The sequence below is a fragment of the Eublepharis macularius genome, chromosome 10 (assembly GCF_028583425.1).
Source record: "Eublepharis macularius isolate TG4126 chromosome 10, MPM_Emac_v1.0, whole genome shotgun sequence".
NCBI lineage: Eukaryota > Metazoa > Chordata > Lepidosauria > Squamata > Eublepharidae > Eublepharis > Eublepharis macularius.
The window spans coordinates 3738120-3764293 of NC_072799.1; the positions used below are offsets into that span (position 1 = coordinate 3738120).

Below are 26174 nucleotides of genomic sequence, written 5' to 3' on the forward strand. Positions count from 1 at the left end.
AAGGCACCTTCTTCCAACTTAAGGGCCTCTTTGAGCTGAAGACTCTTTGGAGGATGGCTAGCTCCACCCCATGATGGGATCTCCGCTTGCTTTCATCCCCCTTGCTGTGGCCAACGCAGCTTGAAACACAACTAAGGGAACGGGATGGGTGGGTAGCGATGCCCCCCCGGGGGAAATTGTGAAGCAGACGAGCATCTTTATTGCAGCTGGCTTTTGATGCAACAGAAGGAAGGATGAATATCAATATTTGTCCGGGTGCTCTGTTTTTGACCAAGTATCTAACCAAATAAAAATAGACCTTTCAGAATACTGATAGGGTTTGAATGGGCTGAAAGCACCCTGCAGTGGCTACCATGCATGTGCTATGGGGGAGCATACATTCTTGATTTATCCTGTCCTAGTTCCGTTGTGTGTTTATGAAAATTTCTACCCCCAAAACATCCATCAGTTTGATGCCCTTTGGCCCCGGAACATGGTTATTCCTAACGTTAGCCGAATTCTGCAGACCCCCTCCACAAATGGTAGCACTTTTCCTCGGTGCAAAAAACATTCTGCTGACACAAGAACGGCCGTTTCCAAGCTTCTGTCACTCCCTTCTTTCTTTCTTGATCTTCTATTCACCTGCTTCTGCCGAACGAGTCATCAGAAAATTGTTTACAGAAATAAGACAGTTGGCAGAAGTAACACTAGTCAATAATTTCTGAAAAGTTGGCAAGTTGCATAAACTAAAGGGATGAAAATACACACCCATCTGGCAACCCTTGTTATCTTTCAGAGGAGTACATCCCTGATTTGATAAGAGACTGCTGGCATGTCAAGGCCACAATATCCAAACAATCTGGATGCCACAGCCTGCTGTGACTCTAAACATCACTTTGTTCTGCTTATCTATTCATTAGCTTGCAGTTTCTAGAGAAAGACAGTAAAAGTGAAAGGGCACAATAGGAAGGAGGCAGCGAAGCATCGTACCCATGATGTCCCTGAAAGAGGAACAAAGTTGAAACATAAAGATGTATTAAAACAAAATCCCTTAATACCATTGCCATAGATCCAGAGGAGTTAGCCGTGTTAGTCTGCAGTAGCAAAACAGCAAAGAGTCCAGTAGCACCTTTAAGACTAACCAACTTTTATTTTGGCATAAGCTTTCGAGAACCACGGCTCTCTTCGTCAGATGCATCTGTAGCATAAGCATTCGCGAACCACAGCTCTCTTCGTCAGATGCATCTGTAGCACAAGCTTTCGCGAACCACAGCTCTCGTCAGATGTATCTGTGGCATAAGCTTTCGAGAACCACAGCTCTCTTCATCAGATGCATCTGTAGCATAAGCTTTCGAGAACCACAGCTCTCTTCGTCAGATGCATCTGTAGCATAAGCTTTCAAGAACCACAGCTCTCGTCAGATGTATCTGTGGCATAAGCTTTCGAGAACCACAGTTCTCTTCATCAGATGCATCTGTAGCATAAGCTTTTGAGAACCACAGCTCTCTTTGTCAGATGCATCTGTAACATAAGCTTTCGAGAACCACAGCTCTCTTCATCAGATGCATCTGTAGCATAAAGCTTTCGAGAACCACAGCTCTCTTTGTCAGATACATCTGTAACATAAGCTTTCGAGAACCACAGCTCTCTTCATCAGATGCATCTGTAGCATAAGCTTTCGAGAACCACAGCTCTCTTTGTCAGATGCATCTGTAGCATAAACTTTTGAGAACCGCAGCTCTCTTCATCAGATGCATCTGACAATGCATCTGACGAAGAGAGGTATGTTTCTCGAAAGCTTATGCTACAATAAAGTTGGTTCGTCTTTAAGGTGCTACTGGACTCTTTACTATTTTAATACCATTGCTTATCAGTTGGCTTGGGAGGACCTGAGATGTATCACTTTCGTCAAAGTCAGTTATTATTACAAGCACCAGTGAAATGAATGATCTTAAGATGGTATAAAAGGGGAGGGAAGGCAGCACGGTATAGCCCGATCTCGTCGGATCTCGGAAGCTAAACAGGGTCAGTCCTGGGTGGATAAGCAACCACCAGGGAAGGTTCTGCAGAGGACGGCGATGGCAAACCACCTCTGCTTCACACTTGCACCTTGCTGGAGTTGTCAGCCAACTGTGACTTGAGTGCATACATACACAAGATAGTATATAAAGACAGCCCAGAGACTGGAACCTCAGAGCAGACAGAAACCACAGAAATGCTGTTGGCCAGTTTCAGGGGGGGTCTGTCCCTTGCCATTCTCCAGGGGTTATCGACAGTGGGAAAGACCCCAGTATATTATTTTCTTGCATGGATTCTTCTGTAGATTTTTCATCTGTAGGCTAAATAAGAAATCATTTTCCATTGCCACCTGCATGTTCATTGTCTCCATACAGGGGGCTACAATCAAGGAAGGGGATTAAGTGCCCCCCCGCCCCCCCGTCTCAGGGCGTTGCCTGGAGTGGGGGGGGCTGTGCTCTCTGAGGACTGGTGGCTCCTGCCATTGTGCCAGCCCTGGCAGCTGCCAAACCTGCTCTTAATTCTCCTTTTGTCTTCAGGGCTCTGATGGCAGACAGATCAGCTTGCAGGATGAGGGCCCTGCAGGCATATCAGATTCCCAAAAAAGGGGGGAGGGAATACCAGCTCAGCAAATCAGGAGCCTTCCAGAAAGAGGAGGGTTTAGGCAGACTGTTGCCATGTCCAGCCTTCTGTGGCCTGCTCCGACCGGCACCAGCTCTCAAGCCCTGCCCCCCCATCGGCACCCAAAAGCTTTAACTGAAAGCATTAGGAGACGGGCGCTGAACCTGAGACCTTCTGCCTGCAAAGCATACCCTTGAGGGTACAAGCAGCTGAGCCAGGCCTCTTCAGAGCCTCAAACTGAGCTAGGGGTAATTTCCAGGACTGGACAAGCTCAAAATTGCTTGCACTGTGCATTAATGCTCAAATTCCTTCTGCCTACAAGGCACAGCTTTGGGGTTCTTCTGCTTGTAAATGTGACCTTTGCCCCTTAATTTTCTAGGGTTACACAAGAGAGTCAGGCAAGAGCAAAGCCAGACAAGAATCCTGCATCTTTAAGGGTTAAATAGAGGGGGCGGGAAATGCAACTTGCAAAGTCCCCGAGTCCCACCCTCCAGTGCACCTGATCTCCCCAGCCATGCCTTTCTAAGGCAGGAGACAGAGGATAACTCTTAAGAGAGCAAAGCAGCAGGGGAAAGCTTTTGTTTCCAGCAGCAGATTAGACTGCAGTCTGTCGCTTCTTAATAAAACCTTTCAACAGCCCCCAAACCTGCAAAACCCCAAGCACAAAGGTTTCCCACTGACAAGAGGGGTACCCTGTGCTAGCAGCAGAAGCAGCCCTCCACTTCCCACCCCTGTTGCTACTGCCCCCAGAGACGGCCGAGACTTAGGAGAAGCCAAACCTGACCTCTCCTTCCGTTTTCCATCACTGCTGCCAATAGAAAGATCTAAAATTGACAATATTCCACAGGAGAGGTGAAAACCAGCTCTCCCAAACATTATGATCTGGTGCTCAGCTGTGTCACAGTCATTTTGTGAGTTGACTTGAGTACAGTAATGGACAGGCCAGGATACGAATGCAATAATGAGGCAATGGTCAATCCAGTTACTCATTGCAATGTGGATGGCCCCAAGGGAGATGGTCTCCTTGGTGGTGGTGCCAGCTAGTCTACTAAATTTCCAGCGCCAGTCGGAGACTTCTATATCCTTTTTCTTTACCATTGTTGAAAGCGCTGAACTACCAGCCACCCTCTTTTAGCACCTGAATGGTTGATTGTGGCCACTTTCAAAAGTAAATTTAGACAGCCGTAGACGACAGGGACTGCCCTTCGCTAGTTTTAGAACACCCCCAGATTTTGGGTGCCGATTTATGTTTTTATCTTGCTTATTATTTTGAGCAAATGTCCCACCGTTGCTTTTATGCGCTCTGTGTTTATTGCTGCCATTTTAATTTCTTCTTCAAATTGTAAGGAATGTTAAGCAATACTCCTTCTTCCAAACCACCCCCGTCCACAAACTTAAAAAAGAAAATCTCCCAGTGACAAAATGTGTTAACTTGATGCTGTCTTTTGCAAGCACTCCGCGCTGCCACCTGCTGGCCTTCGATGGTAAAGGCACGACGGCTTTCCCAGCAAAAAGAAGGGACTCCACGCCCATCCAACCAAGAACGGCTTAGACTTTAATTTTTAACATTACAAAAAACAAACATATATAGTAGCACATGGGAACAGATTCAGTGGCTTCCCTTTAAATGCTCCTTCTGATCCGGGAAGCTCCCCCTTCCTCTGCCCCCAAGATAACCCAATCGTCAGTAAAACATAAATCTTGTATGCTTGTAAGGTTTACAAGACCTGGTATAACACACACATTCAAACTTTCTGCCTGTCAACCCAAACTTGCCCTGATCAGAGACCTGAATCAAACCACACAGTCGGCCAGAGGCCCACAAAAGCATTCCCAGGTGTGCCATTTATCCATCAGGACCTAAGTGCTAGGATAGGAGGAGGGCTAATTATTCTACCCTGTGCTCTTTCACTAACAGGGAATGCCCGTGCCCGGCTGCTTGAAGCTCCAACAAAGCAAAGGGGAAAGCAGAATACGGATACCTGCCTTTGGCTCTGCTTAGATCATCTCTCAGTGGGAGGGGGCATTTCCAGTAGGGGCTGCAGTATTGGGAGGAGCCATTCAAAGGCCCCTCCCCCAGTATCATAATGGGGCCTGTACTGTGCTTTTCCAAGTAATACAGACAGAGTCGAGACAGGCCTAACAGCGGCGTTAAGTCCATGGCTGCATTCAGACACCATGACAAACCACAGCTTTCCGTTATGAGCTCTGGAAATCCGTAGCCTCGGAAACTCACTCTCTCCTCCCTTTGCTCACCAACAGAGGACTTTCTGGGGCTCATCACAAACCAAAGTTTGCTGTCATGTACAAACCACTCTTTATTGCAAAACCAGAAGTCTGATTCCTCTGCTGCAATGGAAGGAGAGAGGGGGTACCCGAGAACCCATGAAATGAAAAAGCCATGGCTGGTCATTGTGCCTGAATACAGTCTGTGCAAAGGAGCAGCCAGGTCCCAAACAGAAAGATCTGGACGCTCATCATCGGAGTGGAAAGGAACAACTTTGGAGAGGGCATGGGAATCGCATCTTGCGGGTAACCGTCCACCACAGTCCAGCTGTGGCCAAGTACTCCATGGGCACAGAAACACAGGGCTCACAAGAAACTGTCCTCTCACAAACAAAAACACAACCACTCTATTGCCAAAAACAATGAGGGTGCGCACCCTCTTTGAGGGTGCGCACTCTTGGTCAGACAGGACTGCAACTGGCCCCATAGCGCATGCGTCCCCTCTGCCACACACGCTCACGGAAAGTCATCTCAGTAAGTGCAAAAGGTGCAGACAGCAGAGAAGAATCCAGAAGGAATAGCCCCTCCACACATACACATAGCGCCACCCTCTTTCCCTGCTAAAATCTTGTTTTCCCTTAGTAGCGGTCAGTGAGGAATCGGCTGGCTCTTTGGTAGGGAGTGTTACAGGACATCTTGGGCACAGTCCTCGAGTAGGGGGATGGATCGATCTCCCAGAAGGGCACCTTACGCCGCCTCCTCTTCCGGCGACTGGAGCACGGAGGGATATTTTCTTCGTTGCATAAAGGGTAAGACGAGAAGAGGCTCGGATCAGGGGCGGCAGCCATGGCTCCCCCGAAATCCTGGAAGGTGTCAAGCGCCGTAACTAGGGAAGGAGCATGAGAAAAAGAGATTAAAACTATGGAGCTGGCAGAACCGAGAAGAATTCGGGATTTCAAATCTAAAGAAGGACCGACAGGCTGTCCAGAGCGGAGGTCCCAAGAACAGACGACCGCACACACAACATATCCGTTTGTGGTCTGCGTCCTCTTCCAGCCTCAAGTGTGGGGAAGCAAACCTTTATTTATATAGATCCAGAGGAATTAGCCGTGTTAGTCTGTAGTTGCAAAATAGTAAAGAATCCAGTAGCACCTTTATGACTGACCAACTTCATTGTAGCAGAAGCTTTCGAGAACCACAGCTCTCTTCGTCAGATCTGACGGAAGAGAGCTGTGGTTCTCGAAAGCTTATGCTACAAATAAGTTGGTTAGTCTTAAAGGTGCTACTGGACTCTTTATTTTTTTATTTTTTTATTGTACTGATGTATGCCTTATATTGCCTCCACGTACAATCTATACTTCAAGTACATATACATATAGAATAAATTTAACAATCCATACATCCGATACAAACTTGTTTTCCCCCTTTTCTCCCCACCCCCCAGCTACTGGACTCTTTATTTATATACTTTGCCTTTCTCACACTACGTCTCGAGGCAGAGATGGACTGAAAAATATCTCCCTAATAAGACAGAACTAGCGAGTTAGGGCGAAGACTTGCTTTAGAACTCAGGTTGCCAACAGCCTGGAGGCGAAATGCCCTAGGGGAGGGGCTGTGAATCTGTGGTAGAGCACGAGGTTCCCGGTTCAGTCTCTGAGATCCTGGAGGGCTGCTGCTAGTCTGGACAGACAACACTTGATAGACTGAGGGCCAAGCTACAAGTGATGAATGACACTTGAATGGCAAGTGGATTGATTGGAGGGCAAGTGAACAGGGAGAAATACACTTGCCGTTCAAGTGTCATTCGTCACTTGTAGCTTGGCCCCAAGGGTCTGGTGCAGTGTAAGGCATTGTCATGTGCTCTGTTCCTTTAACAGCAGCTGCCTTGCCTGACCTACTGGATCCAGTTGATCCAGCCAATTACCGCCCAGTTTCAAATCTTCCATTCCTGGGCAAGGTAATTGAGAGGGCAGTGGCGGAACAGTTACAGGTATTCCTAGATCATTCCTCTACCCTGGACCCATTCCAGTCCGGCTTCCGGCCCGGCCGTGGTACGGAGACGGCTCTGGTCGCCCTGACAGATGATTTGCGGTGACACCTGGATCGAGGCGGGTCGGCACTGCTGATACTTTTGGATCTTACAGCAGCGTTCGACACAGTCGACCATGGTCTTTTGACTCGGCGCCTCGCCGCTGTGGGGATCCGTGGGACAGCCCTGCAGTGGCTGAGCTCCTTTCTCCACAGTTGGGGACAGAGGGTGGCGCTAGGGGGACAGATGTCCGCCCACCGTCCTTTGGTGTGCGGCGTCCCTCAGGGGGCGATTCTTTCCCTGGTGCTATTTAACATCTATCTGCGTCCCCTCGCCCAGGTGGTCCGTAGCTTTGGGCTGGGTTGTCACCAGTATGCCTCTATTAAAGGGACAGTTCTTTTTTCCCTCTCCAGGTAGCTGCAACTCACGCTAGTTTTGTATGTTTGAGAAGTATTTTACATGACGGCACATTCAGACATCCCACCTGCACGGTGAAATGGTGCAGTGCACACCAGCGCATCAAACTGCCTGCCTCCCATATTTCCTGGCTAACCTATTTAGCACTTAAGTGCTTGATGACATGCAGGTCTGGTTCACGGCACTTTGTCACACCCAAGCGAGGAACATCAACATCTTCTGGGCCTGTGTTGCTGCCAGCAGGGTCCCAACTGAGCCTGGATTCAGTTGACGGTGGCACAGGCAGCCATGCCACACCCCTTGGCGGAAGAGGAGGACTCGGCACTGCCCCTTTCCTCAGGTTTCAGAGGAGGATAAGCCAAAGAGTTAGAAAGATAGAGAGGTCAGGGCACTCTGTTTACTGTTTACTGCTCTGACTGTCCTTTGATATGTAGATTGCTATTCTCAGGATTTCCTCCTCCTGTCTTCCTCCCTCTCACTTCTCTTCCTGGCATTGTTCCAGGCAACACCTCTCTCCTTCTCCTCCCTCCATCTTGGCGGCATGGATGCAGGCCTTGTCCTGCCATCCATGCCCACCCTTAGACTAGATAGGTAGTTAGGATTTGTCACTCCTCCTTTCCTATCAGAGTATGGCGTTCCTACAATAAAGAACTCTTATTTCCTTTCTAAACATAAGCAAGTGTATGCTTTATTTTCTCTCCTGCACACACACCAACCAGCAGAACTAGCTGACCACCACCTATAATCACGCTTCCTCTGCTTAACGATAGACTCTGCTAACAGCCCAAACATGGAATCCTTTAATTAGGGCCGTTTCCAGACGGCCCCCCGCCTCGCGAAACGTCGCGCGTCGTTGCGCAGAAAACGCGAAATATCGCGTTTTCTCGCGCGAGTTTTGCGCGACGTCGCGCAAAACTCGCGCGAGAAAAAGCGATATTTTGCGTTTTCTGCGCAACGACGCGCGACGACGCGCGACGTTTCGCGAGGCGGGGGGCCGTCTGGAAACGGCCTAGGTTTCTGGGGTTAACATACAATTTATTTATCACCCCTCATCCGCCAGTGAGGGCTGAGAGCAAAGCGAGCCCCTGCCAGGGCTTGAAGCCCTCTTTTCACTGTGCCACCTTTAGCAGCGGCCGGGCTGGAGAACCAGTCCCAGCTACAAGTACTCCATGGATCCAAAAACGCTGAATGAGTGCAGGGCACACCCCGAGAATATTCTGCTCCTCCCTCTCTCCCCTTCCACACCACATCTCTGGTCCCTTCTGCAAAACCTCAGAAGCCAGAGCCGATTCCTGCCAGCAGTTTAGCCTCCTGCAGCCACAGCTTCCAGGAGAGGACACAGGCTGATGTGAGACCAGATCAGCAATGACCATGAAAATACACACGCTTAGAGAGATGCATTCACAGCCAGGTGCCAAAACCAAACAGGGCTGCTACTATTTTTACTGAAACCAGTTAAGGTCGCGGAACTGGGCGTCAGAGAACAAAAAGCTGGAACCTACCACTAAAGTTCCTTCTACCTGGAACTTGGAGGGATCACTTTGATGACTGGGTACTTCCTCTCAACTGAACCTTGCCTCGTGCTTACGCTACTTTCTTTTAGGCACCAGGCCAAAACACACCTGTTTACTCAGACTTTTAATTAGGGGTTTCACTGCACCAACTTTTTAAATGGTCTACTTCAGTTTTATGCTATTTATGGCTTGTTTTTATATTATGTCATTTTAATTGTAAGCTGCCTCGAGCACAACTCTAAAGAATCCGTATACAAACATCCTAAATAAAATAATAAAACCTTCCAGTATTCCTAAAGAGGAAGGGAGTTCATTGCAGACTTCTGTCGACATCTTTGGGGAAATGCCAGCCAAGTGGCCAAGCATCAAGCTCATGCGCCAGGGGAGAAAGGCTTGGCTCCAGGGGACAGAAATAGCTCTAGAGGTGTACGTGTCTTCCAAGACGGTAAAACACTGCCATGCGTAACACTTCTCAGGAACCCACCTCAGATTTGTGGACACAAACCTCATCCACGGCTGTTTTACATTTGGCTGGCTTCAGAGATGACAGAACGGGTTGCCTTCCTCTTCCCCTCTCTTATGTTCTAGCTCCCCCTTACCCATGGCGAAGGAGAGAAACCAAAGAGAGGCAGGGGAGATAACAGGGAGGCGGAGACCAGAGAGTCCTCAATCCCCATGAAGAGTTAAAGGCGAGAGGAAGAGCGACCCTCCAAACATACCATCCAGATGAAATGGCCGGACATCCTCAAAGCAAGTGACTCCAGAGGTGGTCTCCCATGAGCCCCAGGTGTTGGGCCCAAATTGGGAGTCTTCACGAAATGCTGGCCAATGAGGCCGAGGGAGGGACACCGGAGGACGGGGCCGTGGCCTGGGTGCTGGTAGGAGGTCAGAAGATGGGGACGGCTCTTTCCATGATGGGCCTACAGAACGAAGGGAGAAGGTCCAAAACGGCATCCCAGCTAGAGATGTAAAACTTCCAGAAATGTAAATGCTACAGTGAGGGGGGGGGGAGGGTTGGTGTTTTTAGGAGAGTGGGTGTGTCCCGAATAAAACTGAAATGTGGAAGAAAAAAATGGAAATATGTGCAATACTTTTTTTCTATTAAACCTAAACTTATATACTGACATCACCATTCACAACTTAGCATATATAATTGTGCTCGTTTGCATACTTAAGGAACTACGTCTTTATTTTCTACAAGAAAAACTGCTGAAAACGCTGATCGTTTCAACAGTGTATTATCAGACACGTTATAGCATATTTTTCATCGACTGTTTGAGACCACTGGGTAGAAGGAACAGTGACAGGAAAAAAAGATATTTTTCATTGTGGACAAAATTAGTCACATATGGACAATGGACATCTCTTTGAAAATACGATGTATTTTTAAAAATCTAGATTTCTCAGATTTGGGTATTAAGCAGACCATAAATATTGGTATTCTTGATATTTGGGTCCTCCCATACCAATGTGGTATTTCGATCCATATCTTTTTTTGGGGGGGGGTGTCTTTCCAGGGGGGTGGAGTGGCTGTTTTTGAAGCAAATGACCCCAAAATTGCAGTAGAGGGAGGGACGCCTTTTCACTAAAGGCATGTCAGGTTTCAAGTAGACTGGGTCACAGGGTCCAATTCTATGAGCCCTTGAACAAAATGCACCCAGCTACTCTCCATTTTTTCCTATGGGAAGGGGAATCTAATGTTTTCTCCACGGCAAAAGAGCATTAGTCAAACACACAAGAGCGACCACTGACCAAAAGTCTCCCAAAGCCAAAAGAACCGACAAAGCCCGAAAGAACCAAAGCCAAACCAGAGAATCCCAGCAGAAGCAACCTTGAAGCCGGCAAGAGAAGTAAAGCACAGACAGATGAGAAAAGCATGCGCTCCATAAAGTCTTGCCCTGAAACCGCCTGCAGCCAGGCCGTTTCTGTGGGCTAGGAGAGAATCGGTAAGACTGGACAGGCAGCTGAGCTCAACAAAAGTCATGCCATGCCATTTGTTGTGAGAGCTGCTTTGCTCCTCACACTTCCCCCTTTTTTGCCTGGGAAACCCCCAAAGGCAACAAAAACAATCTGCTGTGACCTTTAAAATACCGGACCCAATTAATCCTGAATATTTTCCGGAATAATGAGGATGGGAATACCGGTATATCCGAGGATCTCCGATATACATCTGGGTTGCCGAATATGCCGGAAAATACCAGTAATGTACTTTTGGGATATGCAGAAATTAGAAATACCAAAGCGCACACATCCTAGTGCCTACAGCATGGAGAAGAATGATTTATCTTTAATGCATAAAAATCTACACCTTTTTAGTAAAACATTGCCTTATAAAACATTGCACACATTCCGAAAGGAGTCCCCCCCCCCCCCGCCGCGCTCCTAATCATTTCCAGTTTTGCCATTGAAAACCGGCCTCTCCCAACCACTGCAGGTTTCAAGAGCAATTCAAGAAGGCTCCACCAAGATGGAGATCAAAGGACAGAGCTGGGAATCGGAGAACTGCACAGAGGGTGACCCGGCAGGAAGCAGAAGCTGCAGCCAGGCCCCGAGAGAAGCCGTGCCGTCGTGCCAACACACTGGGGGGGGGGGGGTCAGTTGAGAGCGCCAAGCACATGTAAGACCCTGCACATCTCTTCAGTAGGTGCTTTCATTGTAACTTAAGTTGTTTGGCTGTCCACAGTTTGCAAACTTGTGTCTCTGCGGTACTTTGCAGGAATCCGAGAATCCTGTCCGCATCAACTGAGAATCGCTCGCCTACGTCAACAGGAAAGGCAGCAAAACCAAGAAGGAATTTCTGTTTAACTTACTAAGAATGGAAATACCCGTTACGAAGCAGCTAGGGACGCTCAAGTGTGCCTAATTTCATGTCTCCCCCCTCCAACTTCCCGTGCACTCGCTTGCACAGTCACATTCAATTTGCTCCGTGTGAGTACATTCACACATTCGGTATCTTTGCTTTGCTTTCTTTTCTACTCCTGTCGTTAATCTTTGACAAGGGACTTTTCTATTGACAACTACCAAATTCCTAATTTCCCCCACCTCCCACATCCATTCACTGAAATCTTGACATTTATTTAATGTGTTCATTTAATGTGTTATTCAATGTGCTGCTCACACATTAAATAAATACAAACTGGCAAGTCAGAGGAGCCTAAAGGCATACCTACGGGACCGCCTCCCTCCCTGTGTTACTCCACGGCAGCTTTGCACATCTGAACAAGGTCTCCTGCAAGTGCCAGGCTGCACATGGGCGAAATCAACAGCAGCCCGTACACGGGCTTTTGTAGGAATTTAGCAAGTGTTTTCATTTCAGTCATGAAAGAGTTAAACTGTTTGTGTTACCTACTTAATTAGTAAACATACTTTGAATGTAACCATTAGAGCTTCGAATAAGATTCCCGCCATAGAAAGGGGAGTCACTAAGCATAATGAAGTAAGACTAGGATTTTCTACTGGGCAGTTAGTTTATTGGGGGCAATTAATTGATGCTATATACTGAAGTTTTATTGCTCTTTGTTCACTTCACTTCACTTCCTCTCTTACTTCTTATCTAGCAAGATGTAGTCAGCTTAGCAATTTATTATTTTCTCCAAATGTAACCCTAATTTTTTATCCTTTAGTAAAGCAATTTTACAGAGCTACACTGGAGTGTGTGTGTGAATCTATTCTCATTACTTCCAATGGGCAATCTTTGCACAAACTCTGCTATATTTTCCTACAGCTTTCTCTGTGGTGGCCCCTACCCTGTGGAACGGCCTGCCTGAGGTCAGAAGAGCCCCCACTCTCCTAGCTTTCTGCAAACAATGCAAAACCAAATTATTCAAAAAGGCTTTTTTATTATAGTGAAGGGTCTCATATGCTCCGCTAATGAGTTAGGGACCATAGACTTCACCAGTATGTTGCCTCATATACTATCAGTCACTTTAAATACGGGCTCCTATGTCACCCCTAGAATTGCTTATGTTCTGTTTCAGCATTTCTTCAACTTTGTATCGGATCCTTCCTAATGCTATGCCTTTGTAAACTTGTGTTTATTTCCCCTATGGCACTGTTTATAAAATTCTCCTTGATACCGACTGTACTACTCTCAAAGTGTGTAATCCGCCTTCAGTCTCAGTAAGATATGTGGACTATGAGACAGACAGACAGACACTTGCCCTACAGTGTCCATTCCTAAGAGCTCTCACTGTGAAAACAGAGCTGAATTGGAACTTTGCCCCCCTCCACTCGGTGGTGGCGTTCATACTCACTTGCAAATGCAATCACAAAAAGGGAGCTTTGGGTAAAGCGGCATGCAGGTGTGCCGAGCAAGAGACAGCCTACACATAAAATCCTGCACTTGAGCTCCCCCAGGTATTTAGTAACGTGTATTTCCACTCTAAGAAGCATCCCGGACTTCCGGGTGGTGACCGCTGACCTCCATTAAGCTCAAGGGAGTGGAAACCATGAGCGGCTGGGACAGAAGCGTCAGAAGGGTGCCAGGATTCACACATACACATGCTCACCTTCCTGTGGTTTGTTTTCTGGGATCATCACGCCCCAAGCATCCGCCACATGGGCCAAGAGCAGGTTTGTGATCCTGCGGTGCACCACGTTGTTCCAGTGGACGCCATCCTTGAGCCGGTTGCCCAAATCGTGGCGGAAATGGAAGTGAAGGTCCAGCACATCGAACAGGTGGAAGCCGGCCAGGGTGGCCCCATAGAAGTTGCCCTCAATAATGTCTCTGCGGAGGGACTGGCTCAAGTGCTGTAGCTGAGGGAAGAGCAGAAGGGGGGTGGGCTGAACTGCTTTGGAGAGGCTCACCGGGGGACTGCACAAACTCTCTGCCCTCTGCACCAAGGGTCCTAACACTGCCGGAACCGCAGGCTTAAGACCCTCTCGAGGTTCTGGTGGAAATTCTAGCAGGCAAAGATTCAGATTTCTAGCTGCTGCAAGCCAGGGACCGAAAAGCTTCAAAAGGCCAGCCAAAATCTGCAGACCCTTGGACGGGCACAACTCTTGCCATTCTTGTTGGAAGAGGAGGATTCGGTGCTGCCCCTTTCCTCGGGTATCACAGGAGGACAAACCAAAGAGTTAGAAAGATAGAGAGGTCAGGGCACTCTGTTTACTGCTCTGACTGTCCTTTGATATGTAGATTGCTATTCTCAGGATTTTCTCCTCCTGACCTCCTTCCTCTCACTCTTCTCTTCCTGGCTTTGTTCCAGACAACATCTCTCTCCTTCATCCCTCCATCCTGGAAGCATGGATGCAGGCCTTTTCCTAGCATCCATGTCCATCCTTAGACTAGACAAGATCTATCTCTCCTCCTCCTTTCCTATATTAGCATGGAATTCCTACAATAAAGATCTCTTATTTCTTTTCTAAATATAAGCAAGCGTATGCTTTGTTATTTTCTCTCCTGCACTCACACCAGCCAGCAGAATGAGCTCACCACCACCTATAATTACGCTTCCACTGCTAAACGACAGACTCTGCTAACAGCCCAAACATGGAATCCTTTAATTAGGTTTCTGGGGCCAACATAACGATTTATTTATCAATCCCCTCACCCCAATGACTTGCAATCAAACATGTGAACCACCTGCACTGACGACTACTATATCCGAGTCCAAAGAAAGATCCATCTGTGAACTAAGAGGACAAAGCTGTGGCTCAGCAGTAGAGCGTCTGCTTAGCATGCAGGAGGTCCCAGGTTCAATCCATGGCATCTCCAGTAAGGATCAGGTGGAGGTGATGTGGCAGACCTGAGACCCTGGAGAGCAGCCGTCAGTCCGAGCAGACAATACTGACCTTGACGGACCAAGGGCCTGAGCAGACGGCAACATCACATGTCCATGGGACATGCGCGATGCCCATTTCTCAATATCCTTTGGACACCGGCGGTCTCTCTTACCTCTGGGATAAGGAAGCCCCCGGTAATCTTGGAGCCCAGCGGCATGGTCATGTTCCAGAGAACCAAACAAGAGGAAGGGAGGACTGCATCGAATCTGTTGAAGACGGTCTGCAGGTTCCTGCAGTATTCCTTCATGGAGGATGAACCGTACCTGCCCAGACAAGGGTGGACATCAAGTGACCTTGGTCCGACCGAGATGGCCTCCTTAGGGTTTTCACGCTCCACTGTTCCCACTTGTGGCATTCATGAGAGTGCCACAAGAGGATCTTCTGAAGACGCATATACAACCTGTCCTGTCCTGTGCCGACTACACTGGCTCCCGGTTGAATTCTGGATCAGGTTCAAGGTTCTGGTTTTAACATTTAAAGCCCTTAGCGGACTGGGACCAACATATCTGCGGAACCATCTCTCGCCATATTGTCATGTATGCAAGCATCCATGCCATGGTTGTGTTCTGCATCTTATACTGACAGTGATATACGGATCCGTTCCATCGTGTTCTGCATCTTACACTACATCTTATTCTTGCACTGATGTATTGCCAAATTTAAATACTGTATTTTATGCATTTTATGTAAGTCACCTGAGGGTGTCTAGACTGCTAATGCTGATTTCCAGAGGAGCCAATGGCCCCTTTGTTATCTCTAAGAAATACGCGCTTTCACTTCTGAGTGGCCTTGGACCGGAGCTGCAGCTGTGTACTGAAATGTATCTTTTTCACAGGAGGGAATGATTCCACTCTATGCTTTGTCTAGACTAAACTAATCTGTTCCCATGTAACTTTTTGGGTTTTCGCGCCTGAATACAAATGGCCCAAAGGGCAGGCGAACATCCCCTATAATCAGTAGTCCTATTGTCTGAATAATCACTTCTGACAACTTCTACCTACGAGTGCACACCTGAACTGAACAGATCTCTGAATAAAGTTTCTTCAACCAATGCACCTGCATGCTCTCTGTGAGGGGCTTGGGGGTCTAACTGCCAGGGACTGCCACCCTAGGACTGACACATACGTTCCAAGGACACTCCGGGCAGCTGATAAACATCTGCTGTTGGCATGGCCTCGACCAGCAGTGGAACTCTGTTGAGACGGGACTTGTTACGTTTCCGCCAGGCATATAAGATGGAGATGTTCTGCCAGGCCTACGGAACTTGTGATTGAGGCATGGGCAAACTACCCAGCCTGCCATGCCCCACCCCACAGCACTTGGGTGTACTGGTTGAGCTATATTGCACACCGCAATTTAGTATAATTAGTTTTAATCATATCTGCATTGCCTTTGACTGTATTTTATTGTATATTTATTACGTTTTTAGTGTTTTATTGTATATGGATCTGATGTTGTTCTCCGCCGTGTGCCTGTTTGAAGGGAGGGCAGGTTAAAAAATCCAGTAAATCAAATCAAGACTGACCCAACTTCTCAGCTGGAGGACGGGCCTACCTCGAAACGTCCCAAATGCAGGAGTTGAGGACCAAGACGTCTGGCTGTGGGCCAGCCTGGAAATCTTCCAGGATGCTTTCCAGGTACTCAGAGTAGACGCGAGTGAGGAAGTAGAAGCGGACGAGGTGGTGGTCTGTGCGGTACTGGCGAACCTCGCGATAATGGGTCCCGTTGTGTAGCTCCCCCAGCACTCCCCCTTCGATTAAGCGGTCGTTTTCAAAGCAGAGCTCTCCCTAGGGAGAAAGAAAGAAAGGTTACACATCCCCAGATCTCACATCGCTCTCTTAACAGCAGCTCCCTCCCCACATCCCCAGACACACCAAAATTCACTGATGCTACGTACAGCCCATATATCTGACTGGTAGCTGTGTTCTGACATCCTACTTTTAAAACTTTGTTTATAACCTTCCTTTCTTCCCAATGGGAACCTGAAGCAGCTTATCTTGTTCTTTTCTTCTCCATTTTATCCCCTCAACCACCCTGTGAGGTAGGCCAGGCCGAGAGTGTGGGACTGGCCCATGGTCACCCAGCGAGCTTCCATGGTAGAGCAGGAAACGAACCTTAGTCACCCAAACGATTTAATAAATCAAACTTCTTCAAATGGTTTGAATAGACACAAAGATGGTTTTTGATTCGTAAAGATGTGAACGGACTAGGTCCAAAGGTATGAATTTTGGACTTTGTTTTAAAGGCTGGGGGTTGAGTTAGGCTTTAAAATGTGATTGTGCTTTAATCCTTCATATACTCTGGCTTCCAAAAAAAGTGTCTTGTATATATCCTCTGTGGATTCATGAATGTGCTCCAGTGCAAATAGGTGCTGTATAAGGCACATGTGTGCATGCGTCTTGTACAACTTCCATTCTGAGAATCAGGAATCTTTCATTCTTTAAATATTTTAATAGTGTGGTCTGGGGGTTAGAATGACAGACTAGGAGCTGGGAGACCCAGGTTCGAATCCCTGCAGGTCTTCACCAGTGTATACTGCATGCAAGTTAAGCTGCATACAGCCTCCAAGGCCAGGTTTCACAAAACACTTCAGCTGCTCTGCCATGGGAGCTTGCTGGCTGTCCCTGGGCCAGTCACACATTCCCGATGTAGCCTACCTCGCAGGGTTGTTGGGAGGGAAAAAAACGAGGAGAGGAGAACAATGTAAGCTGCTCCGTGTCTCTTTTGGGGAGGAAGCTGGGGTATAAACAAAGTAAAATAAATAAACACATCCGCATTTTGCAAACAGAATTTGCAGCTGGGTGCATCCCATCAGCAGGAGAGGGCTATTGGGGAAACAGGAAGAAGGGGGCTTTTAAATACCCACCCACCCCCTTTCCCCAGCACTATGGTCTGGATCCAACTGCTCACACATCAAATCCATGGTTGCTTTTTGCAACTAAATCAAAGATCTGTTCATTGTATCTTTATCCTTCCCTTCCTCCAAGGAACAAGGGGGGGGGTGTAGAATGTGGTTCCCCCCATTTCGTTCTCACAACAGCCCTTTAAAAGAGGTTAAGAGAGTGCAAAAGGACCGAAGACACCCAGCAAGATTCATAGGAATGATGGATTCGAACCCAACTCCCAGACTCTACTGCATCACTAACTACAACATTGTGATTCCATAGTATCTCGGGAGCCGATCGCTGACCCTGATAGCTTCTATTTTATTTTATTGAAAGCCTGTCTTTCTCACTGAGACTCAAGGAGAATTAGAAACTATAAATCAATAGGAGATAATGATAAGCAATGTAATAAGGCTAGGATTTGGTTTCTAGCGGGCAGGATTGGGCCCAGGAAATTCCATAACCAGCCAGCAGAGGGAGTACCTTTGTCCCACCCAAGAGGACCGCCATTTTCATTTTGCACCGAGGAACTAACAAGCAGTATGAGGAAGCTCTCTGTTTACATGCCCCACTGATTCTTGCAAAACCGGCCATGAGCACAGCTTCAAAGCCCAAGGACTTCAGGCGATGCCACCCTCCAGCTGGGCTACACTAACTGTACAAAGAAGCGTCAACAGGTATAAATGCAGCTATAACAAAGGGCCTCTGACCCTCCCGTGACCAAATGGGAGGATAAATATATTAAAGTCTATAATCCATAGTGCATAAGTGAACAGTAATACAGTATACAGTATTTATGGTATTTATTGTTCACGTACATAGAATGTAAAGTTTCGTATGCGTAGGATGATGATGGGAGAGTCTTTTTAATGAATATGGATATTTATTGCACATTAGCATTTTAAAACGGTTCACTTATGCATTGGTTATTCATTGTTCATTACTTGATTTTTATTTATTTATTTTATTTATTCAATTTATATACCGCCCATCCCCAGGGGCTCTGGGCGGTGAACAGTTAAAATTGATAAGAACAAAAACTAAAATCAATATACAAATAATAAAACAAATTAACAAGGTGCAGTGGTGGGGAGAACCTTCCCCACCCCAAAGGTGGGAGGCCGACATGGCACCGCCCCCTTCAATCACCAAACGCCTGACGGAACAGCTCTGTCTTACAGGCCCAGCGGAACGATATTATGTCCCGCTGGGCCCGGGTCTCCATTGACAGAACGTTCCACCAGGCTGGGGCCAGGACTGAAAAGGCCCTGGCCCTGGTTGAAGCGAGGCGGGCTTCCTTAGGGCCGGGGACCACAAGTAAGTATTTATTCGCTGATCGGAGCGATCTCCGGGGAACGTACAGGGAGAGGCGGTCCCGAAGATATGCCGGTCCCAACCCACTCAGGGTTGGTCACAGGATCCTCCAGCTGGGGCCTGCAGATCTCCCAGAATTACAACTGATCTCCAGACAACAGAGATGACCTTCCTTGGAAAAAAAAGGCTGCTTTAAAAGGTGGCATTATCCCCCACTGAGGTCCCTTGCCATCCCACCTTCACCCTCCCTGGGCTCCTCTCTCAAACTTCCAGGAATTTCCCAACCTGGAGTTGGCAACCCTAAAAACCACAAATCCTGTAGCCAGCCCTGGGGGATGTCAAGTTTCAGCTGCCCTTCCAACCATGGATGGATACCTTGGACTTCATTTGAGAAGAGGAAAGCAAGGAGTCATTCTGCAGTAGCCGAATTAGATCCTTATACACCGATCTCTGAACTGCAAGAGAGCAAGAGAGAAATTGAGAAGCGGATCTTTGCCCCTCTATAGCACAATAGTTAACAGAACATTGTGAAAGCTAACTGCAAACAATCAAGGAATTGCCAAGAATATTTATATCATTGTATTTATTTTTCAGGTCAAGTGCAAGGAAAAATAAATATATTTGATTTAAATGAATACGTATGGGTTTTGTACAATAATTTCTTAAGTCCCAGTTCACAATTCCCCAAGTCTCATTTACAGTAGAAGAGAGAGAGGTACAAAAAAGGTCAATGTTAAATAGCAGAGAACCTCAAACCTCTATAAATAACCCTCCTATAGCCGGAGGTTTACTTCTTTAATGTGCTAATGCCAGTGAGTCCATTCCTATAAAAGTTTCAAAAAACATTTGCAAAGTCCTGCTATATGAGAAATAATACAAAGGGTCCAGGAATCACAGAGAAAGATCCAGTTCATGGTTGTTGTGGATTTTCCGGGCTGTATAGCCGTGGTCTTGACATTGTAGTTCCTGACGTTTCGCCAGCAGCTGTGGCTGGCATCTTCAGAGGTGTAGCACCAAAAGACAGAGATCTCTCAGTGTCACAGTGTGGAAAAGATGTTGGCAGGTCATTTATATCTACTCAGGAAGGTGGGGTTGGGCTGAGTCATCCTGTAAGAGTTTCCCAGGGTGTGGAATGCTAATGGCGGGAGGCTTCACTGTCTCCTGAGGAGGTTCTTTTGCATATGGATTGGTGCTTGATGTGCTAATCTTCTCTGCAGGGCTATTGTCGGGTATAGAGTGTTTTGTTAGCCTGGTGTTTTTCAGGACTGGAAACTATGCTCTATTCATTCTTAAAGTCTCTTCTTTCCTGTTGAAATTGGGCTTATGCTTATGAATTTCAATGGCTTCCCTGTGCAATCTGACGAAGTAGTTGGAAGAGTTGTCCAGTATTTTAGTGTCCTGGAATAGGATACCGTGTCCTGTTTGAGTTAGGCTATGTTCAGCCACTGCTGATTTTTCCAGATGGCCCAGTCTGCAGTGTCTTTCATGTTCTTTTGTTTATTTTTTCAAGAAAATCCACAACAACGTTCTCCAGCTGTGAAAGCCTTTGACAATACATCGGTCCAGTTCATCTTTGACTATGACAGAAATCCGGCTGTAGTCCCATTTCCAGAGATCTTTTCCAGAGTAGTCACTGGTATAATGTGATAAATGTAATAAAAATTTCAAGAAGTTACATGGACCCAACCCTTTAAAATCCCTTATTTTGGTGTTTGGCTAAATATAGTCCTTGTTCTGTGATACTTTCTGTTGTTATATAGCTCTATAGCACACGGGAAGACCAACCAGCCGCAAGCTGGAGGGCTCAGCTTCCGCTCAGCCATAAAGTGTATTTATTCCTTTAAACTCTTTTTTATAGAGTCATAATATAACGCTGTCCACCATTACGACACAGAAAAATATACAAACCTTTATAAATGACTCCGCCAATCAAGGCAGCTCAGCAATGAAAGAGGGACGGGAGCCACAATAAAACTGACAAGCACACAGGAATTCAATGGCCGAAGAAACCAAATTTGGGCAGCAGGCCAGAACCAAGAGCTTTTACAGCCCATAAAAAACTTTACAGCTCTCACAGCAGATAAAACAGATAAGATAAAAATTCAGTGGAGGAAAAAGCGATCGAGCCAAGCGGGGCAGAGAAACCAAAGGCAGGAACGGCAGCTGCTCTTCCAAACCACCCAAATCGAACACCAAGTGCAGGAGCAAAGGACCTGCCACCTAAAATAAAACAGAGACTGCACCGGGCAGAGGACAGATTTCCAGCTTTGCAGGGCCCACCCCAGAAAAGGCCCAGGGAAGGCCCACCCCTAAGCAATGTCCCCCACTTACAATATGGAGGGAAAAAACTGGCCTACCTTACAGGGCTGTTGTAAGGGATTGTGGCGATAACTCTGTGAGGGGCTTTGAACGTTTCATATAAATGCTAAACATGGTAAAGACAAAAAGAGTCCAGTAGCACCTTTAAGACTAACCAATTTTATTGTAGCATAAGCTTTCGAGACACAAATCTGACATTAGAAATGGCAACGTCCAGAAACCAGTGGGAGAACACTTCAATCTACCAGGACATTCCATCAAAGACTTAAAGGTCGCTGTAGTTCAACAGAAACCTTTCAAAAACAAAATCCAACGGGAGGCTGCTGAATTGGAATTCATATGTAAATTCAAGCTGGGACTGAATAGGGACTATGAATGGTTATCACATTATCACAGGTAACAGATTTCCTTTACAGAGGCTGGGTCTGGGGGAGCCCAGTGGCACCTGGCGTGGGCTTTCGGGGACCACAGTTCTCTTTGTCAGATGCATCTGGCGGGGAGGACTGTAGTTATCGAGGGCTTGTGCTGCAGTGCTGCTGGACTCTTTTTGATTTTGCTACTACAGACTAACACGGCAAACTCCTTTGAACCTTTACACAAACAAACTGATCCCCACATCAAAAGGAGCTGTTTGCATCTCCATATCAAAGGAGTTGTTTACATCCCTCCTCTCCTCCTCCCCTCCTCTCTCCTCCTCTGTATTTGTCCAGTTTCTTTCTGCTCTCCATGCATCTGACGAAGAGAACGTGATTCTCGAAAGCTTATGCTATAATAAAATTGGTTAGTCTTAAAGGTGCTACTGGACTCTTTTTGATTTTGCTACTACAGACTAAAACGGCTAACTCCTCTGCATCTATAAACATGGTAAAGGTTAATGTATAGAATAAGAATGAACAGCCAAGATTTAGAGAATTTGACAGCTGAGGCCAATTCATACGTAAAGCAAAGAGAGGTTTCTCTGGGGTGGTTCAGAACGTGAAAACGGCATGGGTGATGCCCCATCTTCAGGTGAACTGTGGTCAGAATCAGGCCCCTGTGCATTTGGGAGGCACAGAACAGAACACCCTTCGCACATCGCATGCAACCTCTTTGGGGCATCCAGGAGGACAAAATAATGTGCAAAGTAGTAATCTCGAGAAAGACCGCGAGAATTTCTATTCTGGGGTCTGAAGGGAAGACGACTGCTTCTTTCAAAGGAGGTGCAGGGAACCAAAGTATCAAAATGAACAGGCTGGGACCTCATTCAACCCAGAACTCTTATTTGACAGAAAAGAGTCCTGAAGTTCCATCATCCTTACAGACACCCCAAACAATCACCCCCCCTATTACGGATCAGGGAATGAGCAAATCATTTCCTATCTATATTACTGACGTATACTTCATGGGTGCTTTTCAACAATTCCTCCAAGGGACAGCAACCTGCAGTGAAAAAGCCCTCTGGCATATTCTCAGCTGAGCCATTCATTCATTCATTCATTCATTCATTCATTCATTCATTCATTCATTCATTCATTCATTCATTCATTCATTCATTCATTCATTCATTCATTCATTCACCTTATATACCACCTCTCCACTATGTCTGGTGCTCGAGGCAGTTTATAACATACATGTAAAATACAAACAATAAAATCAATAATACAATAGCAAAATGCAAGACGGACATTAAAAACCAATAGCATAGCAACATACAAACAGCAGAATATAAATGGTTGTTGTGGGTTTTCCGGGCTGTATTGCCGTGGTCTTGGCATTGTAGTTCCTGACGTTTCGCCAGCAGCTGTGGCTGGCATCTTCAGAGGTGTAGCACCAAAAGACAGAGATCTCTCAGTGTCACAGTAGAATATAAACATTAAAACTCATCCATCTAAAAGAACAGCATGGAGTTAAGTCAATACACATTATCTGAATCTGCCTCCAAATGCCAGATGAAACAGCTAAGCGACTTCGCAACTTATTGAGCTACACAGGCGGCTGAGACCCAAAAATGGATCTCCTGGGTCTCTTTCCTGTTTAATAATGATAAATACATCGTTATATAGGCCCCAGAAACCTAATTAAAGGATTCCATGTTTGGGCCGTTAGCAGAGTCTATCGTGTGGCATAGGAAGCGTGATTGTAGGTGGTTGTGAGCTTGTTCTGCTGGCTGGTGTGTGTGCAGGAATGAAAATAATAGATCATACACTTGATTTATATTTAGAAAAGAAATAAGAGTTCTTTATTGTAGGAACTGTGGGACCCCATCTGTATAAAGCTGTATAGTTGGGGTTCAGCCTTCCTTCTGCTCCCCTTTAGTCATCTTGGTTACCCTCTTCTGTCCCTTTTCTAGCTCTTCAATATCCTTTTTGAGATCTGGCACCCAAAACTGCACGCAGTATTCCAAATGAGGCCGTAGCGTGGCTCTCTACCAGGGCGTTACAATACTGGCGATTTTCTTTCCTAATAATCCTCAGCATGGAGTTTGCAGTTTTCGCTGCTGCAGCACACTAAGGTGACATTTTCATTGAGCTTTCCACTACGACCCCAAGATCTCTGTCAATCTCTGTCTTGGTCAGTTCCAACCCGATCAACATACATCTTTGGGTTTTTTTTTTTGTTCCACTGTGCATCACCTGACCCTTTCCAACATTGCCGCATCGTAGCCCGCTCACCCAATTTACAGGGATCCTCCTGGGACTCTTTACAATCCACAATGATTTTCATCTTCCTGTATAAGATGGCTTTAAAATGGAATTAGATCAATTATCTGGATGAGAGGTCCAGCCGTGGCTATTAGACAGGGTGGTTAAATGGAACCTCCAGTATACCTCTAAATACTAGTTGCTGGGGAGCAGCTACAACGGGAAGCTTTGGCATACGGGCTACGCTGTGCTCTTCCAGCTTGGCCACTGCAACACACAGAAATGCTATAAAGGTGGACCACTGGCCAGACCAAATGGGCCCTTCTTTTGGTCAGTAAAAAAAAGTGTTCAACAGACCCTCCTCCAGCAGACAAGGAGAAATCAAGCCCAATGATTTCTGCAAAATTAGCATAGTGTTTAAGCGGTTGGGCTGTGAATCACTACTCTGCTGGCTCGAATCCCACTGCTGCCAGGAGCTCAACAGGTGGCCTAGAGTAAGCCACTCCTTTCACCCCAATTTTGAGTTGCTGTAGTATTGTTGTAAAGTGGTTGGGTTGTGAATCAGCACTCTGCTAGTTCGAATCCCACTACTGCCATGAGCTCAGCAGGTGGCCCTGGGTACGCCACTCCTCTCCAGCTGTATTGCGGAGATAATGGTAACACTGACTTTTATCTGGTGGCACCTTAAAGACTAAGGAGGTTTATCCCAGCAGGAGCTTTCATGAGTCAGCGCTCGCTCTATCAGTTGCACAAAGCAAGTTGGACTTACTCGAGTCGCCCAGGATAACCACAAACTTGTTGTGCAGGAGCTGCCGAACCTCTTGCGAACGGAAATTGAGCATTCTGACGGGCTGCAATTGCCCAGGTAAGAACAATCGTCTGGCGCCTATCAAACTGACAGGCAGGAAACCTAAAAAGGAAGGGGGAGAGAAGAATGGTGTTAGATGCATTCACACATCCTCAAAGCCCTCGAAGACAGAGTTAGGCCTGCTCTTCGACCAAATGCACACACAGAACATCGCGTTGGATTCGGTCTCATATGAAATTACAGAAAGAATGGATGTTTGGCCTTCCAATCCCAATTTACTTACTTCATTTATACCTTGCTTTTCTCCTTCAAAGGGGGCCAAAGCAGCTTACATCTTTCGCCTTTCCTTGATTTTATCCTCACAACAACCCTACGAGGTAGGTTAGACTGAGAGGGTGTGACTGACTCAGGGTCATGCAACAAACTTTCACGGTAGAAAGGGGTTTTTGAACCTGGTCCTCTCTGATCCAAGTCTGACCTTCTAACCACAACACTGTAGGGCTGGGAGGGGGAGAAGGAAATCTCTTACGGTTACTCTGCGCATGGTCTGTAAACTCCACCTTCAATTCTGAAAACACTTAACCCAAAGGAAAATGATGGCAAAAAACGGAGCTGGATAGGTTGGATAGAACTGGGAAGACGTGGATTCAACCACAGCTCATCTGCGGTCCTCAAGCCAGCCATTCTCTCTCAGCCTAGTATACCTCGCAGGGTTGTTGTGCAGATAAAATGGGAGAGGGGAGAGCACAGTATGCCACCCCGAGACCCATGGAGAAAGACTGGGGGAGAATGTGATAGATGGGCAAGATTACGCGTGATGTAGTTGTTCCACACAACTGGTGGACCGAATGTCCCTTAGCCAATTTCAAGAAGAGACAGACGAAGAGTCCTGTGAGAGAGAGCAAGTCTACACCATTTATTAAACTTGGAGGAGCACTGGTACACAGAAAGTAGAAAGCCCCTCTGCGCCAGTCGCTTATCAGAGCTTCAATAGCCATGCAAGACATTTTGTACCCTTTGGTTCATTACAATATTGGGGACCCCATTGGCCCAAACAAGCGACCGCCCCAATGACCTGGCAGTCTCACATTGGCAGAACAATTCTGGACATCATCGCAATATGCATATTTCCCAATTAACATTGCTTATCACCTCAAGAATACTGTTTATCATTTCGAGGAACATCTCCTTCTTCCCGTCACTCTCCCATTCATAAAGTTATCAGTTGCTGCCCCATGGAAAGTGTATCGCATACCAAGGGCACCTTGAATGTCCTATTTGCAACATCCTGTACTTTATGCCTGTTCAACAAATAAACTTTCCATTGTATGTGGCCATATGCTGTTGAGGGGAGCGATCTCTCCCCAGTTTGAGATATGTTTGAAGCTATTTGAGCACCCCATCTCTGGCGTCTGAATGTCACGGGAGCTCCTCAAGACCTTGAAGAGCTTTGCTTGGTATCAGGAACTAAAGCTTGTTTCATTCTGCTGAGCTGTTTACGGCCCACCGTCCTGATCACCCAATTTCCTGCATTCCAGTTATAATCATTTCTCCTCTGCCTTGCTTCAGATCAAAGCTCAGCTGAAGTCCTCTTGCCCCTAAAAGTAACTTTCTTTGGTTCTTCTTGCAGCTGGTCTCTCT

At 46.7% G+C, this 26174-nt stretch overlaps 1 protein-coding gene across 1 annotated transcript; it reads right to left on the minus strand.

Annotated features, from left to right (window-relative positions):
- Positions 1 to 5480: 5480 nt before the first annotated feature.
- On the minus strand, positions 5481 to 26151 carry LOC129336937 (PC-esterase domain-containing protein 1A-like). Its single transcript, XM_054990360.1, has 7 exons — positions 26143 to 26151; positions 24495 to 24576; positions 19161 to 19240; positions 16141 to 16373; positions 14699 to 14849; positions 13311 to 13557; positions 5481 to 5728 (listed from the first exon to the last, which is right to left on the minus strand). Exons 2-7 carry the CDS (start codon positions 24565 to 24567, stop codon positions 5481 to 5483), a joined length of 1032 nt encoding a protein of 343 aa, XP_054846335.1. The 5' UTR covers positions 24568 to 24576; positions 26143 to 26151.
- Between the last annotated feature and the right edge of the window lie 23 nt (positions 26152 to 26174).